Genomic DNA, 16,073 nt, shown 5'->3' on the forward strand with positions numbered 1-16,073 from the left:
CACGCCGCGTAAAAATATATTTTGTACGGCAGCATGTCAATTCTTGCTGCGTAAAGCGGACTGAATTGCTGCGTTTTTCACAGGAGATGTCACCTCCCAGCATTGAGAATAACGCAGCAAAATACGCACCGTTTTCTGCAGCAAAAAACGCAGGAAAAGGTGTGTTTTTTCTGAATCGGAATTTATGCTACTTTCTGCGGAATTGCATTCATTTTCCTGCAGCAATTCCGTTCCGCGTGGACAAGCCCTAAATATTCCTACCACTACCGAACTATGCCATGAAGACATAGAATAGTGCCATAGCTGCAAGAGCAACTATTGTGCGGCAGCCGCAGTCCATAGGAATACATAAGAGCTGGTAAAGATTGTTTTTATTGTGCAAAAAGCTTAATAAACTAAAAGAATTTGATTTTCACTTTTATTTTTTCAATTTGTAATTCATTTTTAACACTGTTTTGCTGGTGTAATGCAAACCGCTGTGCACATAAAACTGTAATGCAAAACATGGCCACTAGATGTCACCAAAGTGCACATAATGCCGGATTCGTCTTCCTGTAACTCGTGTGGGTTTATCTTGCGCCTCCTCCATGTTGCTCCTCTCATTGACTGCATGAGCCTCTGTAAGTAATGTCTTCTCTATACTGAACATTGTAACCTGTGCTCCTTCCCTATATTATTAGATGTCTCAGAAGATACAATGTAACACTTCCATGTGTAGGACTATTGCTGACAATTCAAGGGCATTGGAGTCACATTGTAGCAGGGCATTGTGGGTTCTGTAGTGCTACAAGAACTGAAGAGCAGTAGGGGGTCTTTAGTTAGTATTTATAAATATATATTTGGCATTCCTGATTGACCAATTGAGCTCATCAACAGGAATTAAAGGGGGTGTCAACTTTGGACAATCCCTTTTTGTTAGCTGATCACAGAGGCTGCAGGGACCAGTCAATTGGGTGCAGTTGTTAAATTTTCCTGCAGCACCACCACAGGGCAAATGTAGAATTACATGGCGGTCATTGCAATCAATAGGCTACCGTATCTCTGTAATACATGAAAGTGCTGGGTCCTCCAGAGCAAGAGAGGCTCTTTCAATGAGGGATTGCACGCTATTATCTCTGAATTCCCTAACAGGATATTTAAAAATAGATTTTCTAAACCAAATGTCCCTTTTAATGTACAGAGCGCACAATCTGGGAACTAAATAGTAGGTGCAGACGCACGCATCTGCTTATTATTAGGGCATAAGGGGAACTGATTTGGGAAAGATACCTTTTAATTATTGCAATGGGATAGATTAATCATAGAAAGCTGTTTCCCCTGCAACATGGATGGAGAGAATGCTAAAGACTTGTTTTAAGGGATGTCGGGGTTCACTGTTCCACTTTTTCTTATAGGATCCCAGAATGGGTGTAAGGTGCCTCATTGCTTGAGACCGGTTGTGAGGGGGCGCTACATTGACTTAGAAGATGAGTCTTCGCAGTGTTCTGCTCTCTGGGGCCTCCCTGGCAGTTGGAGTTGCACTTGGTGCTGGACTGACAAGCTGGAAACTACAGGATGAACATAAAATCCTATACCCTCCTATAGTTCAGGCAGCCTCTGAGGTGTCCCTGCCTCCTCCCTCTGGGATCACCCGGTTTGGCCTCCCAGGTTTGACTCAGCTCAAGAATCGTCAATCCCATGTACTGAGCTATGACTCTAGGCTTCGGGGCCCAGCCTGGGTTTTGGAGCAGCTTAATGGTGAACGGCTCCAGGGCAGCGCCGACCGCCAGGGCTGTGAGTTCAAAGATGACGACTCTGTGCACCCTTATCACCGGGCTACCAACTCTGACTACCGAGGCAGCGGATTTGACCGGGGGCATTTGGCAGCTGCAGCCAATCACAGGTGGAGCCAGACGGCAATGGATGAGACATTCATTTTGAGCAATGTTTACCCCCAGGTTGGTTTCTGTTAGCCTTGAAATTCAGTGTATTCACTAGGAGTAAGGCTGGGTTCACACACCCTATTTACGGACGTAATTCGGGCGTTTTAGCCTCGAATTACGTCCGAAAATACGGCTCCAAAGCATCGGTAAACATCTGCCCATTCATTTGAATGGGTTTTACGATGTACTGTGCCGGTCATTTTTTTTACGCGCCGCTGTCAAGACGCGAAAAACAGCTCCAATTACGTATGTAATGGACGCTGCGAAAAACGCCTGCACATGCCATTACGTCTGAAATTCCGCAGCGGTTCTCTCCTGAAAACAGCACCGTAATTTCAGCCGTAACGGACGTGCACGTGTGAACCCAGCCTAAGGTTGTCAAGCGCGGCAGATTGGGTTGCAGTATTTTCTGCGACTGAATATCAGTTCTATTCATCGGACGGTGGTCGTTTTTGGAGTTTATAGATTTCTGCAAGTTCCATTTAGATAAATTTAACCAATTTTCAGTCACAGAAATGTCACCTGTGACTGCAAGTGTGTCAGTGATGGTGCATGTTGCGTGATCAATATATATATATATATATATATATATTAATCTTCAATGAATTAGAATATCAAAAAGTTAATTTATTTCAGTAATTGAATTCAAAAAGTGAAACTCATATATTCTAGATTCATTACACAGAGGGATCTATTTTCAGCATTTTTGTCTTTTTAATGTTGATGATCATGGCTAACAGTTAATGAAAACCCAAAATGTTGTCTCTCAGAAAATGTGAATATTGAGTAAAAGTGCAGATTGTAGCCTCCTGGTGTGACACTTTAATCAGCGAATCAACACAAAACACCTGCAAAGGTTTCCTAAGCCTTTAACCCCTTCCCGCACCTTGGCATAACTGTACGTCCAGATAAGCAGTAACTTCGCGCACCTGGGCGTACAGTTACGTCCGCGCTTTAAAAGTTAACCGCCGCGCGGCGCTACACCGCAGCGGCGGTTAACTGTGCAGGGTGTCAGCCCTGCTCTCCCCGTTGCCGATCAGCGGCCTGTCGCCGCTGAAATCGGCAATTAACCCCTTCGATGCGGTGGTCGATTGCGATCACCACATCGAAGAGGTTTACAGCGGATCGGCAGCCCCCCACATGTATTTGCGGGGGCTGGCGATCCTTATCATGGCAACCAGAGGCCAAACAATGACCTCCGGGTTGCCATGTACGGAAGCCTCGGAGGATCAGCCTCCGGCCGTTCCTCCTCTGCTTCCTGTCAGTGTGACAGTTACGTCACAATGACAGTTAGAACACATTACACTACGTGTGTAGTGTAATGTGTTCCAGCAGCGATCAGAGCTGCCAGTCTAAGTGTCCCCTAGTGGGACAAGTAAAAAAAGTTAAAAAAAGATAATAAAAATGTTTTGAAAAAGTGTAAAAATCAAAGTTAGAAGTGACATAAACAAAGAATGCTTTTTTTCCTATAATAAGTCTTTTATTATAGGAAAAAAATTAACACGTTAAAAAAAGTACACATATTTGATATCGCCGCGTTCGTAACGACCCCAACTATAAAACTGTAATATTATTTTTCCCGCACGGTGAACACCGCGAAAAAAATAAACGAAAAACAGTGCCTGAATCACAATTTTTTGGTTACCATCCCTCCCAAAATATACAATAAAAAGTGATCAAAAAGTCGCACGTACGCCAAAATGGTACCAATACAAACTACATCCCGTCCCGCAAAAAACAAGCCCTTACACCGCTTTTTTGACTGAAAAATAAAAACGTTACGGCTCTCAGAATATGGTGACACAGAAATTAATTTATTTTATAAATAAGTGATTTTATTGCACAAACGCTGCAAAACATAAAAAAATTATATACATCTGGTATCGCCGTAATCGTATCGACCCGCAGAATAAAGTATAATGGTCATTTATAGCCCAGGGTGAAGGCCATAAAAAAAACAAATAAAAAACATTGTCAGAATTGATGGTTTTTGGTCACCTTGCTTGCCAAAAAATGGAATAAAACGTGATCAAAAAAATTTCTGGTACCCCAAAATGGTACCAATGAAAACTACAGATTGTCCCGCAAAGAATAAACCCTCACACGGCTCCGGTGGAGAAAAAATAAAACCGTTCTGGCTCTCAGAATATGGCGATGCAAAATGTGTAGTGTCCAAAAGCGGATAAGATCGGGCACCATTTATAAGTGCGACACTGGCCACATATCTGCGGATTATTATTTATTTACTGCATTATTATACCATGATGTACCCCGCACAGATAACATGTACCCTGATGTACTCCGCACAGATAACATGTACCCTGATGTACTCCGCACAGATAACATATACCCTGATGTACACCGCACAGATTACATATGCCCCCACATTATAAACTGAAACACCAGTAAAACCCCAAACAGAACAACTACCAAGCAAACTCTGTGCCCCAAAAGCCAAATGGCGTCCCTCCCTTCTGAGCCCTGCAGCGTGCCTAAACACCAATTTACGTCCACAGATATGGCATCGCCATACCCGGGAGAACCCGGTTAATATTTTCAGTTATTTGTCTTCAGTGGCACAAACTGGGCATAACATATAATGCACTAAAATGGCATATGAGTGGAAAATTGTAATTTTCACTCCGCACCATGCGCTGCGCATTAACCCCTGCGCGCACCATGACATAGCATGTCGTAGTGTGGGGGGTGATGTATGGAGCGTCTCACGTAAAAAATAAAGAATTTAGAACGGCAAAATGGCTGTTTTTTTGGTCACCTTGGCTCTACCTAAAAATGTAATAAAAAGTGCTCAAAAAGTTGTATGTACCAAAAAGTTGCACCAATAAAAACGACCGCTCGTCCCTCAATAAATAAGCCCTCATACCGCTCTATTGACTGAAAAATAAAAAAGTTGTGGCTCTTGGAACGCGGGGAGGAAAAAACTAAGAAGGAAAAGAAAAAAATGGATCACTCCAGAAAGGGTTAATTACTTTCTAATGAAAAACCATTTATGACCACACGTGGGGTATTGCCGTACTCGGGAGAAATTGCTTTACAAATGTTGGGGTGCTTTTTCCCCCTTTATCCTTTGTGAAATTGAAAAAAATGCAACATTTTAGTGGAAGAAATGTCGATATTCATTTTCACGGCCTAATTCTAATAAATCCTGCAAAAGACTTGTGGGGTCTAAATGCCCACTATATCCCTAGATAGATTCTTTAAGTGGTGTAATTTCCACTTTTGGGGGGTTTCCCCTGTTTTGGCCTCTCAGGGGCTTTGCAAATGCGACATGGCACCCAAAAACCATTTCAGCTAAATTTGAGCTCCAAAAGCCAAATAGCGCTCCTTCCCTTCTAAGCCTTGATGTGGGTCAAAACATAAGTTTTTTTTTGTTTTTTTTTTAATCAGTTCAAGTTTATTCAACAAAACTCCACATTATTACAGGTCATTGTACGTTCTCATACAGTGTACAAGCAATTTTCAACAGACCCAATTCTTTACATTTAACCAAACATTCCCTTCCCCCCAACTCCCCCCTGTATCCCCCCCAGCCGATCTCCTCAGTACCACTTTTCCAATCCTCTCCCCTCAGTGGCCCTATACCTGCACTTGTTGCCTTAGTGTCATTAGCTCCACAGAAGCATACCCAGATTGATCAATCCACCTAGCCCATTGTTTGTCGAACTTGACCCTGGACCCCCTCTTGGAGTATATCCTATACTCCATCAGAACCTGTGAGTTAAGTGCCCCTATGATTTCTTGTTTTGATGGTGGCTCCGCATCCAGCCAGTGCTTTGCAATTCCTTTCCGAACTTGATACAGTATTTTAGCAATTGCCAACCCTGACATCCTATCTCCCCCCAAATCTCCAACATACCCTAGCAGCATTACTACCGGATCCCATGGGATCTGTACCTCAAACACTCTCCCCACTAGTTCCAATATTTCCGTCCACAGACTCCCCAGCTTCCCACATGTCCAGAACATATGAAGGATGTCTGCTTTTTCTTCCGGGCACCTAGGGCACTTTGCATCCGCTCTTAATCCCATTTGTTTCAGCACCCACGGGGTCCTGTACACCCTATGTATCAGAAACAACTGCAATCTTCGTTGTGCTACATTAATGGACAACGTACATGTTGCTGCCAATACCGCCTCCCAGTGGTCTGTTGTAATAGGACCCACATCCCTCTCCCATATTGCTTTCACTGTTGCCATAGGATCTCCCAGATGTTCCACCAATAACCTGCGATAAACCAATGAGATTAATCCTTTTGATGATACTGCCTTTGCAATATGCTCCAACACCCCCGCTGCATGCATCGTCAGGTCCACACTGACCGCTTGTGTCTGCACTGCGTGCCGAATCTGCAGGTACTGATAGAACATGCGGGAGTCCAGTTGAAACTCCTCCCTTACTTGCTGAAAAGATTTGAGTATGTCTCCCTCATACAACTGATTCAACCGTATTATGCCTTGCTGCTCCCACCCCTGCATCCCTTCCAATTTACCCAATTCCCCCAAATAAGCATTCCTCCAGAGCGGTGTATATTTAGTGCACTCCCCTATCCCCAGCAATTGCTTGCACTGCCACCACACCTTATGTATGAGAAGCAGAGTGGGTCTGGTACTCGCCATCTGTTTATATCTGTGCGCTTCCAGTCCTGCCAACGGGTTCTCCCCCCCCCCAGATATGATAGGATGCGCGCACTGGACCCCCATGTCTCTTCCTGCTCCCACCCCCAGAAATGCTGACATTGGGCAGCTAAATAATACACCCAAGCATTGGGAACAGCCAGGCCCCCCTCCTCCTTTGGCAGCTGTAATTTCTCCAGTTTAATCCTAGGTACCCCCTTCTTCCATACTAGGTCTCTAAAAAGGTTATGCAATCTCCTGAACCAATATTTGGGGATCCATACCGGTGAGTTATGTAGGACATACAACACCTGGGGCATAAGGATCATTTTAATCAAATTTGTCCTACCCAGAGCCGATAGGGGCAACTTATTCCACGCCTCTACTTTGGCTTTTATCTTTGTTAACAGTGGCATTACATTAAGGGACATATAATCCTGTACTTTCGCCGTCACCCTCACCCCCAAATACTTAAACTCCTTCACCACAGGTATCTCCACCTCCTCTTCCCCATTCTGAATATCCCCCGGGTCCATGAGCATTAGGGCCGATTTTGACCAATTAATGAGTAGTCCTGAATATTTCCCAAACCGCTTAATTAGGGCCATCACTAACGGTAATGTGCGTTCGGTATCCGCCATGAATAGCAGCATATCATCTGCGTATAATGCAATTCTTTCCTCCACCCCCCCATATCTCAACCCCTGAATGTGTTCATGTTGTCTCACTGCACACGCCAAGGGTTCCACCGCCAACAACAATGGGGACAATGGACATCCCTGACGCGTTCCCCGCTCCAGCGCAAACCGATCCGATAACACCCCATTCACCCTTATCTTTGCTGTCGGGGCTACATACAACAATTTTACCCATTTTATATAATTAGGGCCAAATCCCATTTTTTCCAGAACTGACCACAAATAATTCCACTCCACACAATCGAATGCTTTGGCCGCATCTAAGGACATTATGGCTCTCCCCCCACGATTATCCGGCATAACTTGTAGATTCAAAAACAGCCGCCTCAGATTTACCGCCGTCGATTTGGATGGCATAAAACCGGCCTGATCTCCGTGTACCACCCCAGCTACTACTTTAGCTAGTCGAAGCGCCAATACTTTCGCCATGATTTTAATATCCGCCGTCAGCAGTGAGACTGGTCTATAAGAGCCCGGGAGTTGAGGATCCTTCCCCTCTTTAGGCAGAACTACTATAGTCGCTTCATACATTGTTTCCGGAAGCCGCCCCCTATCAAAGCTATCTAAAAGAGTGGCCAGTAACTGCGGCGCAAGCTCCTCCCCATATTCCTTAAAAACTTCCACCGGAAGACCATCCGGCCCCGGCGCCTTTTCACTGGCTAGTATCCCTATAGCCGCCTGTATTTCCTCCAGAGATATTGGCTCCTCCAATGTCCCTCTCTCCTCCCCCCCCAACCTAGGAAATTCTATCTCCCCTATATACTCTTCCAGCTGCTGAGGCGTGTGCTCTGCCCTAGAGGCATACAAATCCGAGTAGAACTGCTGAAACACTTTCAAAATCTGTCCTGTATCAGTCTCCAACCTCCCCCCCTCCCCTTTAATGGTGTGTATGTAATTATTCTCCCTCTGAGCCTGCGCCATCCTTGCCAGTAACCGTCCAGTGGTTTCCCCCTCCTCATAATATTGGCGTTTTAAAAACATCCTTTTGTTATCTGCCCTCTCCAACTGATGTTGCTTTAACAACCGCTGCGCCTCCACCCAATGCTTCAATGTGTCTGTTGTGTTATCTATTATATGCAGCCTTTCTGTCTCCTCTACCCTTCCCAACAGTGCTTCTCCTAATTGTCTAGACCGTGTTTTTACTGCTGAAATGTGCTGGATGAACACCCCTCTCAGCCACGCCTTCATCGCGTCCCACAGTATCTCTTGCGGTACCGTTCCTGAATTGAACTGAAAGTACTCCTTTATGAGGTCTAAAATTTGTTTATTGTCTATCAGCTTTAGCCAAAAGGCATTAAGTTTCCAACACCCTTGCCCCCGCCCTGTCCTCTCCTCCGTCTCTACCTTCATTAACACAGGAGAATGATCCGATAACGCTCTTTGCAAGTATTCTATCTGAGCTACAAATGGTACCGCTGTCGGTGAGCACAAGATTAAGTCTATCCTGGATAAAGACTGATATGTGGAAGACGCACAAGAATACTGAAAGCTATTTGGATGTTTATCCCTCCATATGTCCCGCCAGCCCATTTCAGCAACCAGATGGCCAAAAGCTGTTACACCTCCCCCTGTCATGCCAAATTTATCCATATTGGTATTCAATACTGCGTTAAAATCCCCCATCACTATTAACGGCACCTCCGGGTACCTAGCCAGTTCCTCCACCACTTTCTTGATACATCCGCTAGAAAACGGAGGGGGTACATACAACACCACCAACACACAATTCCAATGATACAATGTACAGTGTACCCCCACATACCGCCCCTCCCCATCCTGGAAGGAGTCGTGACATACAAATGGCACTGCCCTATGTATGAGAAGACTCACCCCCCTTGAATATGTAGTATGGTAAGAATGAAAACTATGGCCTACCCAGGCCCTATGCATCATGGAAACTGAATCCCTAGTCATATGTGTCTCCTGTAGTCCTATCACCTTCGACTCCTGTTTTCTAATAAAATCAAATACCGCCTGTCGTTTTCTGGCTTCCCGCAGGCCCCGTACATTCCAGGACAAACAATTAATTGATCCCATCATCCCTCAACATATCACAGCTCCTCCTATCCTGTTCTCTTAATTTTACATATCCGACCGGCTGGGTCTTCTTTCCCTCCCTCCCCTCCCCCCCCTGCAACCTCCCCTCCCCCCCCTGCAACCTCCCCCGTAAACCTACCCCTTTCCAAGGGTTGGGGCAACAGAACGTATCTGCCATTACCCATAACAAACATCGGCAGGTCAACTCCGCCCACCATACATTCAACAATGCCATAACTCGTTATGTGCTTTTCCCGCTTAACTGACCATCCCTCCCGCTGCCATTTTCTTACAAATAAACTACCATCCCTTCAGCATATCAATACCCCTCAATGTCCATAAACACATTCCTCCTCTTCCGGTCTTCCGCGGTCCCCGCAACCATGCCCTCCAACTCCAAGTCCAATCAAATGCCAAATCTTGCAATTTTTCCTACGACACCTGGTTCAGTCCTGCATCCCCAGCCTCCTTTTGCCAGCCGGTCTGTTCCGGATCAACGCCGTCCCTCTGCCGGTCTCAGCTGACTTTCATGGCTATCCAACCATCTAACCGCTTCTCTCGGTGTCTCAAAAAAGGAAGTTGTTCCCAGCGCCACCACTCTCAAACGGGCAGGATACATCATGGAATATTGCACTTGTAATGCCCTTAGTCGTCTTTTTATATCCATAAACTGTGATCTTTTCCGTTGTACTTCCAAAGAGAAGTCCGGGAAGAAGGACACTTTCACCCCATTAAAGGAGATGTCTTGACGTTCTCTAGCTTTCCTCAGGATCTTGTCTCTATCTTTATAATGTAGAATCTTTATCAGCACCGGTCTCGGCGGCCTTCCGGGAGGGCCAGGTCTGGTCGGCACCCTGTGCGCTCTCTCCACCGCAAATAAAGGGGTCAATTCCTCTCTACCAAATGTGTCTATCAGCCACTTTTCAAAGAAGTCATCCGGATTCGTTCCCTCCACTCTTTCCGGAACCCCCACAAGGCGCACATTATTTCGTCTCAGCCGATTTTCCATATCGTCTGTCTTAGCCATCAATGTCGCCACTGCCTGCGAATGTGCCTGTACATCCTGCTTTATGTGAGGAATCGCATCCTCCATGTCTGAGACTCTCCCTTCCACGGCAGTGGTGCGTTCCGCAACTTTCTGCAAATCATTCCTGAGCAGCAAAATGTCCTCCTTCAATCCACCCATCTGACTTGCTAAGGTATTAAGAACCATAGAATTCTGCTTCACCGCTGCCAAAATGTCCTTTAGGGAGGGTTCCTCCTTCCCTACTCCACTTTTCCCTCCAGCACCTGGCTGATCCTGCATGGCGCCACTCATCTCCTCCTCCTCCTCCTCCTCCTCCTCACTTCTCATGTCCCCCGCCAAAGGAGAATACCTGGATCCATATGATGAGCTTCCAGCTGCCTGATCTCCAGCCGACTTTCGCTGCTGTGCAGCCGCCCCCCCTGCTCTCGGCGTGCGGGCGAACCTCTCCAGCTTTTCCACAACTTCCTGCCGGAGGCCTCTATTGCGGCCTTCCTTCTCCTCGGCGCCATCTTGAGCGCGGGACCCGGGACTCGCTGGCGGCGACTTCTGCTTCTTAGAGCGCGTCATTATGACCGGGTATTCGTGCTCCTCCACCTCCAGACTCTGGTAAGCCCCTAGGGAAGCTATTTTCCCCGAGTTTTACGGGATATATGGACCTTAAAGGATGATTACAGCAGGAGCTCCGGTCACACACGTCCTCTCACATTCACCTCTAGGCCACGCCCCCCCCAAACATAAGTTTATTACTACATATGGCATATTTCCGTAATCGGGAGAAATTGTTTTACAAATGTTGAGGTGCTTTTTCTCCTTTATTCCTTGTAAAAATTAAAAATGGCTACCTTTTTTCAGAAAAAAAGTCGATTTTTACCTTTACAGAATAATTTCAATGAATTCAGCAAAACAACCGTGGTGTCAAAATGCTAACTTTACCCCTAGAAAAATTCCTTGAGGGGTGTAGTTTCCAAAATGGGGTCACTTTCCAGGGGTTTCCACTATTTTGTTCCCTCCAGTGCATTTCAAACGCGACAAGGCACTGAAAACCATTCCAGCAAAATCAGAATTTCAAAATCCAAATGGTGCTCCTTTCCTTCTGAGTCCTGCTGTGGGTCCAAACAGCAGTTTATTACCACATATGGGGTATTGCTATAATCAGGAGAAATTGCTTTACATATGTTGGGGTGTTTTTTCTCTTTTATACCTTGAAAAAAGTAGATTTTCATCTTCACAAACTAATTCAAATAAATTTAGCAAAAAAACTGTGGGTTCAAAATGCTAACTATACCCCTAGATAAATTCCCTGAGGGGTGTAGTTTCCAAAATGAGGTCACTTTTGGGGGTCTTTATTGTTTTGGCCCCACAAGACCTCTTCAAACCTGACATGGTGCCTAAAATATATGCTAAAAAAAGAAGGCCCCAAAATCCACTAGGTGCTCCTTTGCTTCTGAGGCCTGTGTTTCAGTCCATGACCGAACTAGGGCCACATGTGGGGTATTTCTAAAAACTGCAGAATCTGGGCAATAAATAATAAGTTAAATTTTTGGGGAAAAACCTTCTGTGGTACAGAAAAAAATGTATTACAAATGAATTTTGTATAAAAAAAATGAAATTTGTAACTTTCACCTCTACTTTGCTTTAATTCCTGTGAAACGCCTAAAGGGTTAATACACTTTCTGAATGCTGTTTTGAATACTTTGAGGGGTGCAGTTTTCAAAATGGGGTGATTTATGGGGACTTTCTAATATACAAGACTCTCAAAGCCACTTCAGAACTGAACTTGTCCTTGTAAAAATCGCCTTTTGAAATTTTCTTGAAAATATGAGAAATTGCTGCTAAAGTTCTAAGCCTTGTAACGTCCTAGAAAAATAAAATAATGTTCAAAAAACGATGCCAAACTAAAGTAGACATGTGGGGGATGGTAACTAGTAACTATTTTGTGTGGTATTACTATCGGTTTTACAAGCAGATACATTTAAATTTAGAAAAATGCTAATTTTTGCAATTTTTCGCTAAATTTTGGTGTTTTTCACAATTAAATACTGAATCTATCGGGCAAATTTTGCCAGTAGCATAAAGTCCAATGTGTCACGAGAAAACAATCTCAGAATCGCTTGGATAGGTAAAAGCATTCCGGAGTTATTACCACATAAAGTGACACATGTCAGATTTTAAAAATCGGCTTCGTCCTGAAGGCCAAAACAGGCTCAGTCCTGAAGTTAAAAAGACTGGTCTGTTGCTCAGTGGTCCAAAGTCCTGTTTTCAGATGAAAGTAAATTTTGCATTTAGTTTGGAACTCTCAGTCCCAGAGTCTGGAGGAAGAGGAGAGGCGTCAATCCAAGTTGCTTGCGGTCCAGTCTGACGTTTCCACAGTCAGTGATGGTTTGGGGGACGTGTCATCTGCTGGTGTTGGTCCACTGTGTTATATCAAGTCCAGAGTCTACCAGGAAATTTCTCAGCACTTCATGCTTCCCTCTGCTGACACGCTTTATGGAGATGCGGATTTCATTTTCCAGCAGGACTTGGCACCTGCCCACACTGCCAAGAGTTACCAATACCTGGTGTAATAACCACAGTATCACTGCGCCTGATTGGCCAGCAAACTCACCTGACCTAAACCCCATAGAGAATCTATGGAGTATTGTCAAGAGGAAGATGAGACACCCGACCCAACAATTCAGACGAGCTGAAGGCCGGTATCAAAGCAACCTGGGCTTCCACAACACCTCAGCAGTGCCACAGACTGATCGCCCCCCCCCCCTGCCACGCCGCATTGCTAACACCTGAGCAGTGCCCCAGGCTGATCACCTCCATGCCACGCCACATTGATAACACCTCAGCAGTGCCACAGGCTGATCGCCTCCATGCCACGCCTCATTGATGCAGTAATTCATGCAGAGTCGGAGCCCCGACTAAGTATTGAGGGCATATACTGTACGTACTTTTCAGTAGGACAACATTTTGGTATTAAAAATCATTTTTGAAATTGGGCAAATATAATATTCTAATTTTCTGAGACACTAACTTTTGGGTTTTCAGTAACTGTTCCCATAATCATCAACATTAAAAGAAAAAAATGCTGGAAATAGATCACACTGTGTGTAATGAATCTATATAATATGTGAGACACTTTTTGAATTACTGACAAATTAACTTTTCAATGATATTCTAATTCATTGAGAAGGACTAGCGTGTGCGTGTGCGTCAGTTTATGCCGCTGCCTAGACAGAGGTGACCACACTGGTTGGGGATTTTCTTTAAAGAGGCTTACCTGCAAACGCTGATGCTGCTGCAGAATCAACTGTAGCCTCTGGTGCCGATGTGGCCGTCACGATGCAGGACCTGTGAGTGACGTCACAGATCTGCACTGTCACAAGCTGGGCGTTCTGAAGAGAAGAGGATGTTACTTCTCATCAGAGCGCCCAGCTAGTGAAAGTATTAAAAACGCCCCGATGTACGCACATAATACACGCCCACTTGGACTTTTACTTTTAAACACACCCACTTGGACTTTTGCAAGCCTCATTTGCATAACTACAAAAATGGTCATAACTTGGCCAAAAATGCTCGTTTTTTTAAAATAAAAACGTTACTGTAATCTACATTGCAGCGCCTATCTGCTGCAATAGCAGATAGGGGTTGCAAAATCTGGTGACAGAGCCTCTTTAAAGAGAACCTTTCACCTGCCCATACATGTGCAGCATGTAATAGGCCGGGCTTCACACACACAGTCTCACTTGAAATGATTTTTCTAACTACTTCCGTTATTTACATATCAGTGCCGTTATATTTGGCGCCAGATATGTAAATAAGCCCCTGAAGTGTCAATGGGGTGTTTCTATCTAACTAAATGGCAAGGGGGCGTGATGTTTAGCATCGTGAAAATGGCCACACTGTTAAGCATCCGTCACAGCCTCCGTTAGGAACTTTTACCTGCATATACGTTAAACGGAGGACAAAAACGCAGTTATGCCTTATTCAGACAAGCGTATAATTCAGCCATGCGACGGCTGTTTTTTTTACGGCTGTCACACGACTGCATGTATTTCTATGGGGCTGTTCACACGGCCGTTGTTTTAACAGACCGTGTGAAGGGCCAGTGAAAAAATAGGACATGTCCTATTTTTGTCAGTTTTCACGGATCCCTCAATAAACACGCTCGTCACTTGTGGCAAGAAACATACGGTTGGAATGTGGAAGTTCTAGACCAGTCCAGTGGCTTACTGTAACTTGAGGAAATGCCTGTGCTCATGTCTACAATAGCTGTGAGTGCACGTTCCCCTATGAGCTCCCAGCAAATCCAAAAGCAACAGATCATTTACGTAAAATATGCAAAAGTATCATCACAATGTCTAGACCAATGTACTTTAATTAAATCGTATTACAGGCTGCTGCAGTTTCCAGGTGAAATTGAAGATAACACGGCCACATAAATATGACACTAATCTTCAGTGGTCTGGGCACACAGCAACATGCGGCGGACAGGTTTTCCTGCCATCTGAACCTGTGGAGCCGTGGCCAGTTGTAGTTTTGCTATAGCTGGAGCGCCCCAGGTTGCTGCTCTAGAGCTAATCTTGTGGGTATTGACTTGTGCCGCTTTGCTCTTACAGAATCCAAATCTTAATCAGTACGCGTGGAATAAGCTGGAGAAATACTGCCGTGGCCTGACCAAGAGTAACAAGAATGTGTATGTGTGCACCGGGCCCCTGTTCTTACCAAAGTAAGTCATGTGATGACGATGACACTGATGAATCATGGGAGAGTCCAGAAACGCATTTACCTTACTGACATATTCTAACACTCTCTTTGCAGAACGGAAGCAGACGGGAAGACGTATGTGAGATACCAAGTCATCGGAGCAAACCACATTGCCGTCCCCACGCACTTTTTCAAGGTGGTCGTCCTGGAGAAATACAATGGACAGATGGAACTGCGACCCTATGTGATGCCTAACTGTCCTGTAGATGATAAGATGCCCTTGGATCGCTTCTTGGTCCCGATTGAGAGTATTGAGCGAGCCTCCGGTTTACTTTTTGTTCCCAATATTCTCAGAAGCTCAAACAACTTGAAGGCCATCACAGCAGGAGGAAAGTGACAGTCTGGACCTACAGCCACATGGACATTAGTAAATGGAGAGCAGCCTAATATCTAGAAACATTTATGGACAGTTACAGATTATAGTTAAAAAAGATTCAGCAGAAGGATATAATAAAATGATTTCATTGATGACTTGGGTGAGGTCTTTTCTTCCACTGATATTACATGTCACACGCTATAGTAACGGGGGGCGAAGTTCAACTCTCCTTGAGTTTCTGAACTGCATTTTCTATTCTGGGTTTTAAGGCAGTGAGAGAGATCAATATGGCCTCCTAGAGAGAAAAAAAAAAATAGAGAAGTTCACTGAAACTTACATGAGGAACTTAGAGGATATCACCAGTACTGAAAGTGTTAAGTGTTTCTGACTTTTAAAGAAGCACTCTCAGCAAAAATGTTTTGGCCCCTTCCCTACGGTTTGTAACTGAGGTGGTATAAATAACACTGTAGTGAGAAAACTCATCTCTGGCTTTATCTTGTAGTTTTAACAGAAAAGATTCAGAAGTGTCAGGATTCTGAATACACACGACGTCCAGGCTGCAGGTCATGTGTATTCATGATCAGGACACTTGATTAACGTTAATGTCTGTGTATGTGGCTGCACATCGTGTTCTAGTAAGAACGTGATGCTGCTGTGTAAATGAATGGAGAGAAGTGCATGAC

At 44.7% G+C, this 16,073-nt stretch overlaps 2 protein-coding genes across 5 annotated transcripts in view; one reads left to right on the plus strand and one right to left on the minus strand.

Annotated features, from left to right (window-relative positions):
- Positions 1-567: 567 nt before the first annotated feature.
- On the plus strand, positions 568-15,542 carry ENDOG (endonuclease G). The gene is made up of 4 exons (XM_075835191.1): positions 568-620; positions 1,395-1,937; positions 14,927-15,036; positions 15,129-15,542. The coding sequence occupies exons 2-4, from the start codon at positions 1,467-1,469 to the stop codon at positions 15,409-15,411; spliced, it is 864 nt and encodes a 287-aa protein (XP_075691306.1). The 5' UTR covers positions 568-620; positions 1,395-1,466; the 3' UTR covers positions 15,412-15,542.
- The window catches only part of SPOUT1 (SPOUT domain containing methyltransferase 1), a 60,586-nt gene continuing 60,027 nt past the window's right edge, over positions 15,515-16,073 (minus strand). For all 4 annotated transcript variants that reach the window (XM_075835188.1, XM_075835190.1, XM_075835187.1 and 1 more), the window contains one exon: positions 15,515-15,685. In XM_075835188.1, coding sequence (XP_075691303.1) covers positions 15,611-15,685 — 75 coding nt within the window. In that variant the 3' untranslated portion in view covers positions 15,515-15,610. The remainder of the gene's footprint in view (positions 15,686-16,073) is intronic.

This window comes from Rhinoderma darwinii, chromosome 8 (assembly GCF_050947455.1).
Source record: "Rhinoderma darwinii isolate aRhiDar2 chromosome 8, aRhiDar2.hap1, whole genome shotgun sequence".
NCBI classification, from domain to species: Eukaryota; Metazoa; Chordata; class Amphibia; order Anura; family Rhinodermatidae; genus Rhinoderma; species Rhinoderma darwinii.

What these genes read in the sequence shown, in the direction of transcription:
- ENDOG (XM_075835191.1), top strand. Translation starts at nt 1,467, where the DNA reads ATGAGTCTTCGCAGTGTTCTGCTCTCTGGGGCCTCCCTGGCAGTTGGA. An exon ending in TGAGCAATGTTTACCCCCAG is followed by an intron (nt 1,938 to 14,926) that starts GTTGGTTTCTGT and finishes TTGCTCTTACAG; the next exon opens with AATCCAAATCTTAATCAGTA. An exon ending in GGGCCCCTGTTCTTACCAAA is followed by an intron (nt 15,037 to 15,128) that starts GTAAGTCATGTG and finishes CTCTCTTTGCAG; the next exon opens with AACGGAAGCAGACGGGAAGA.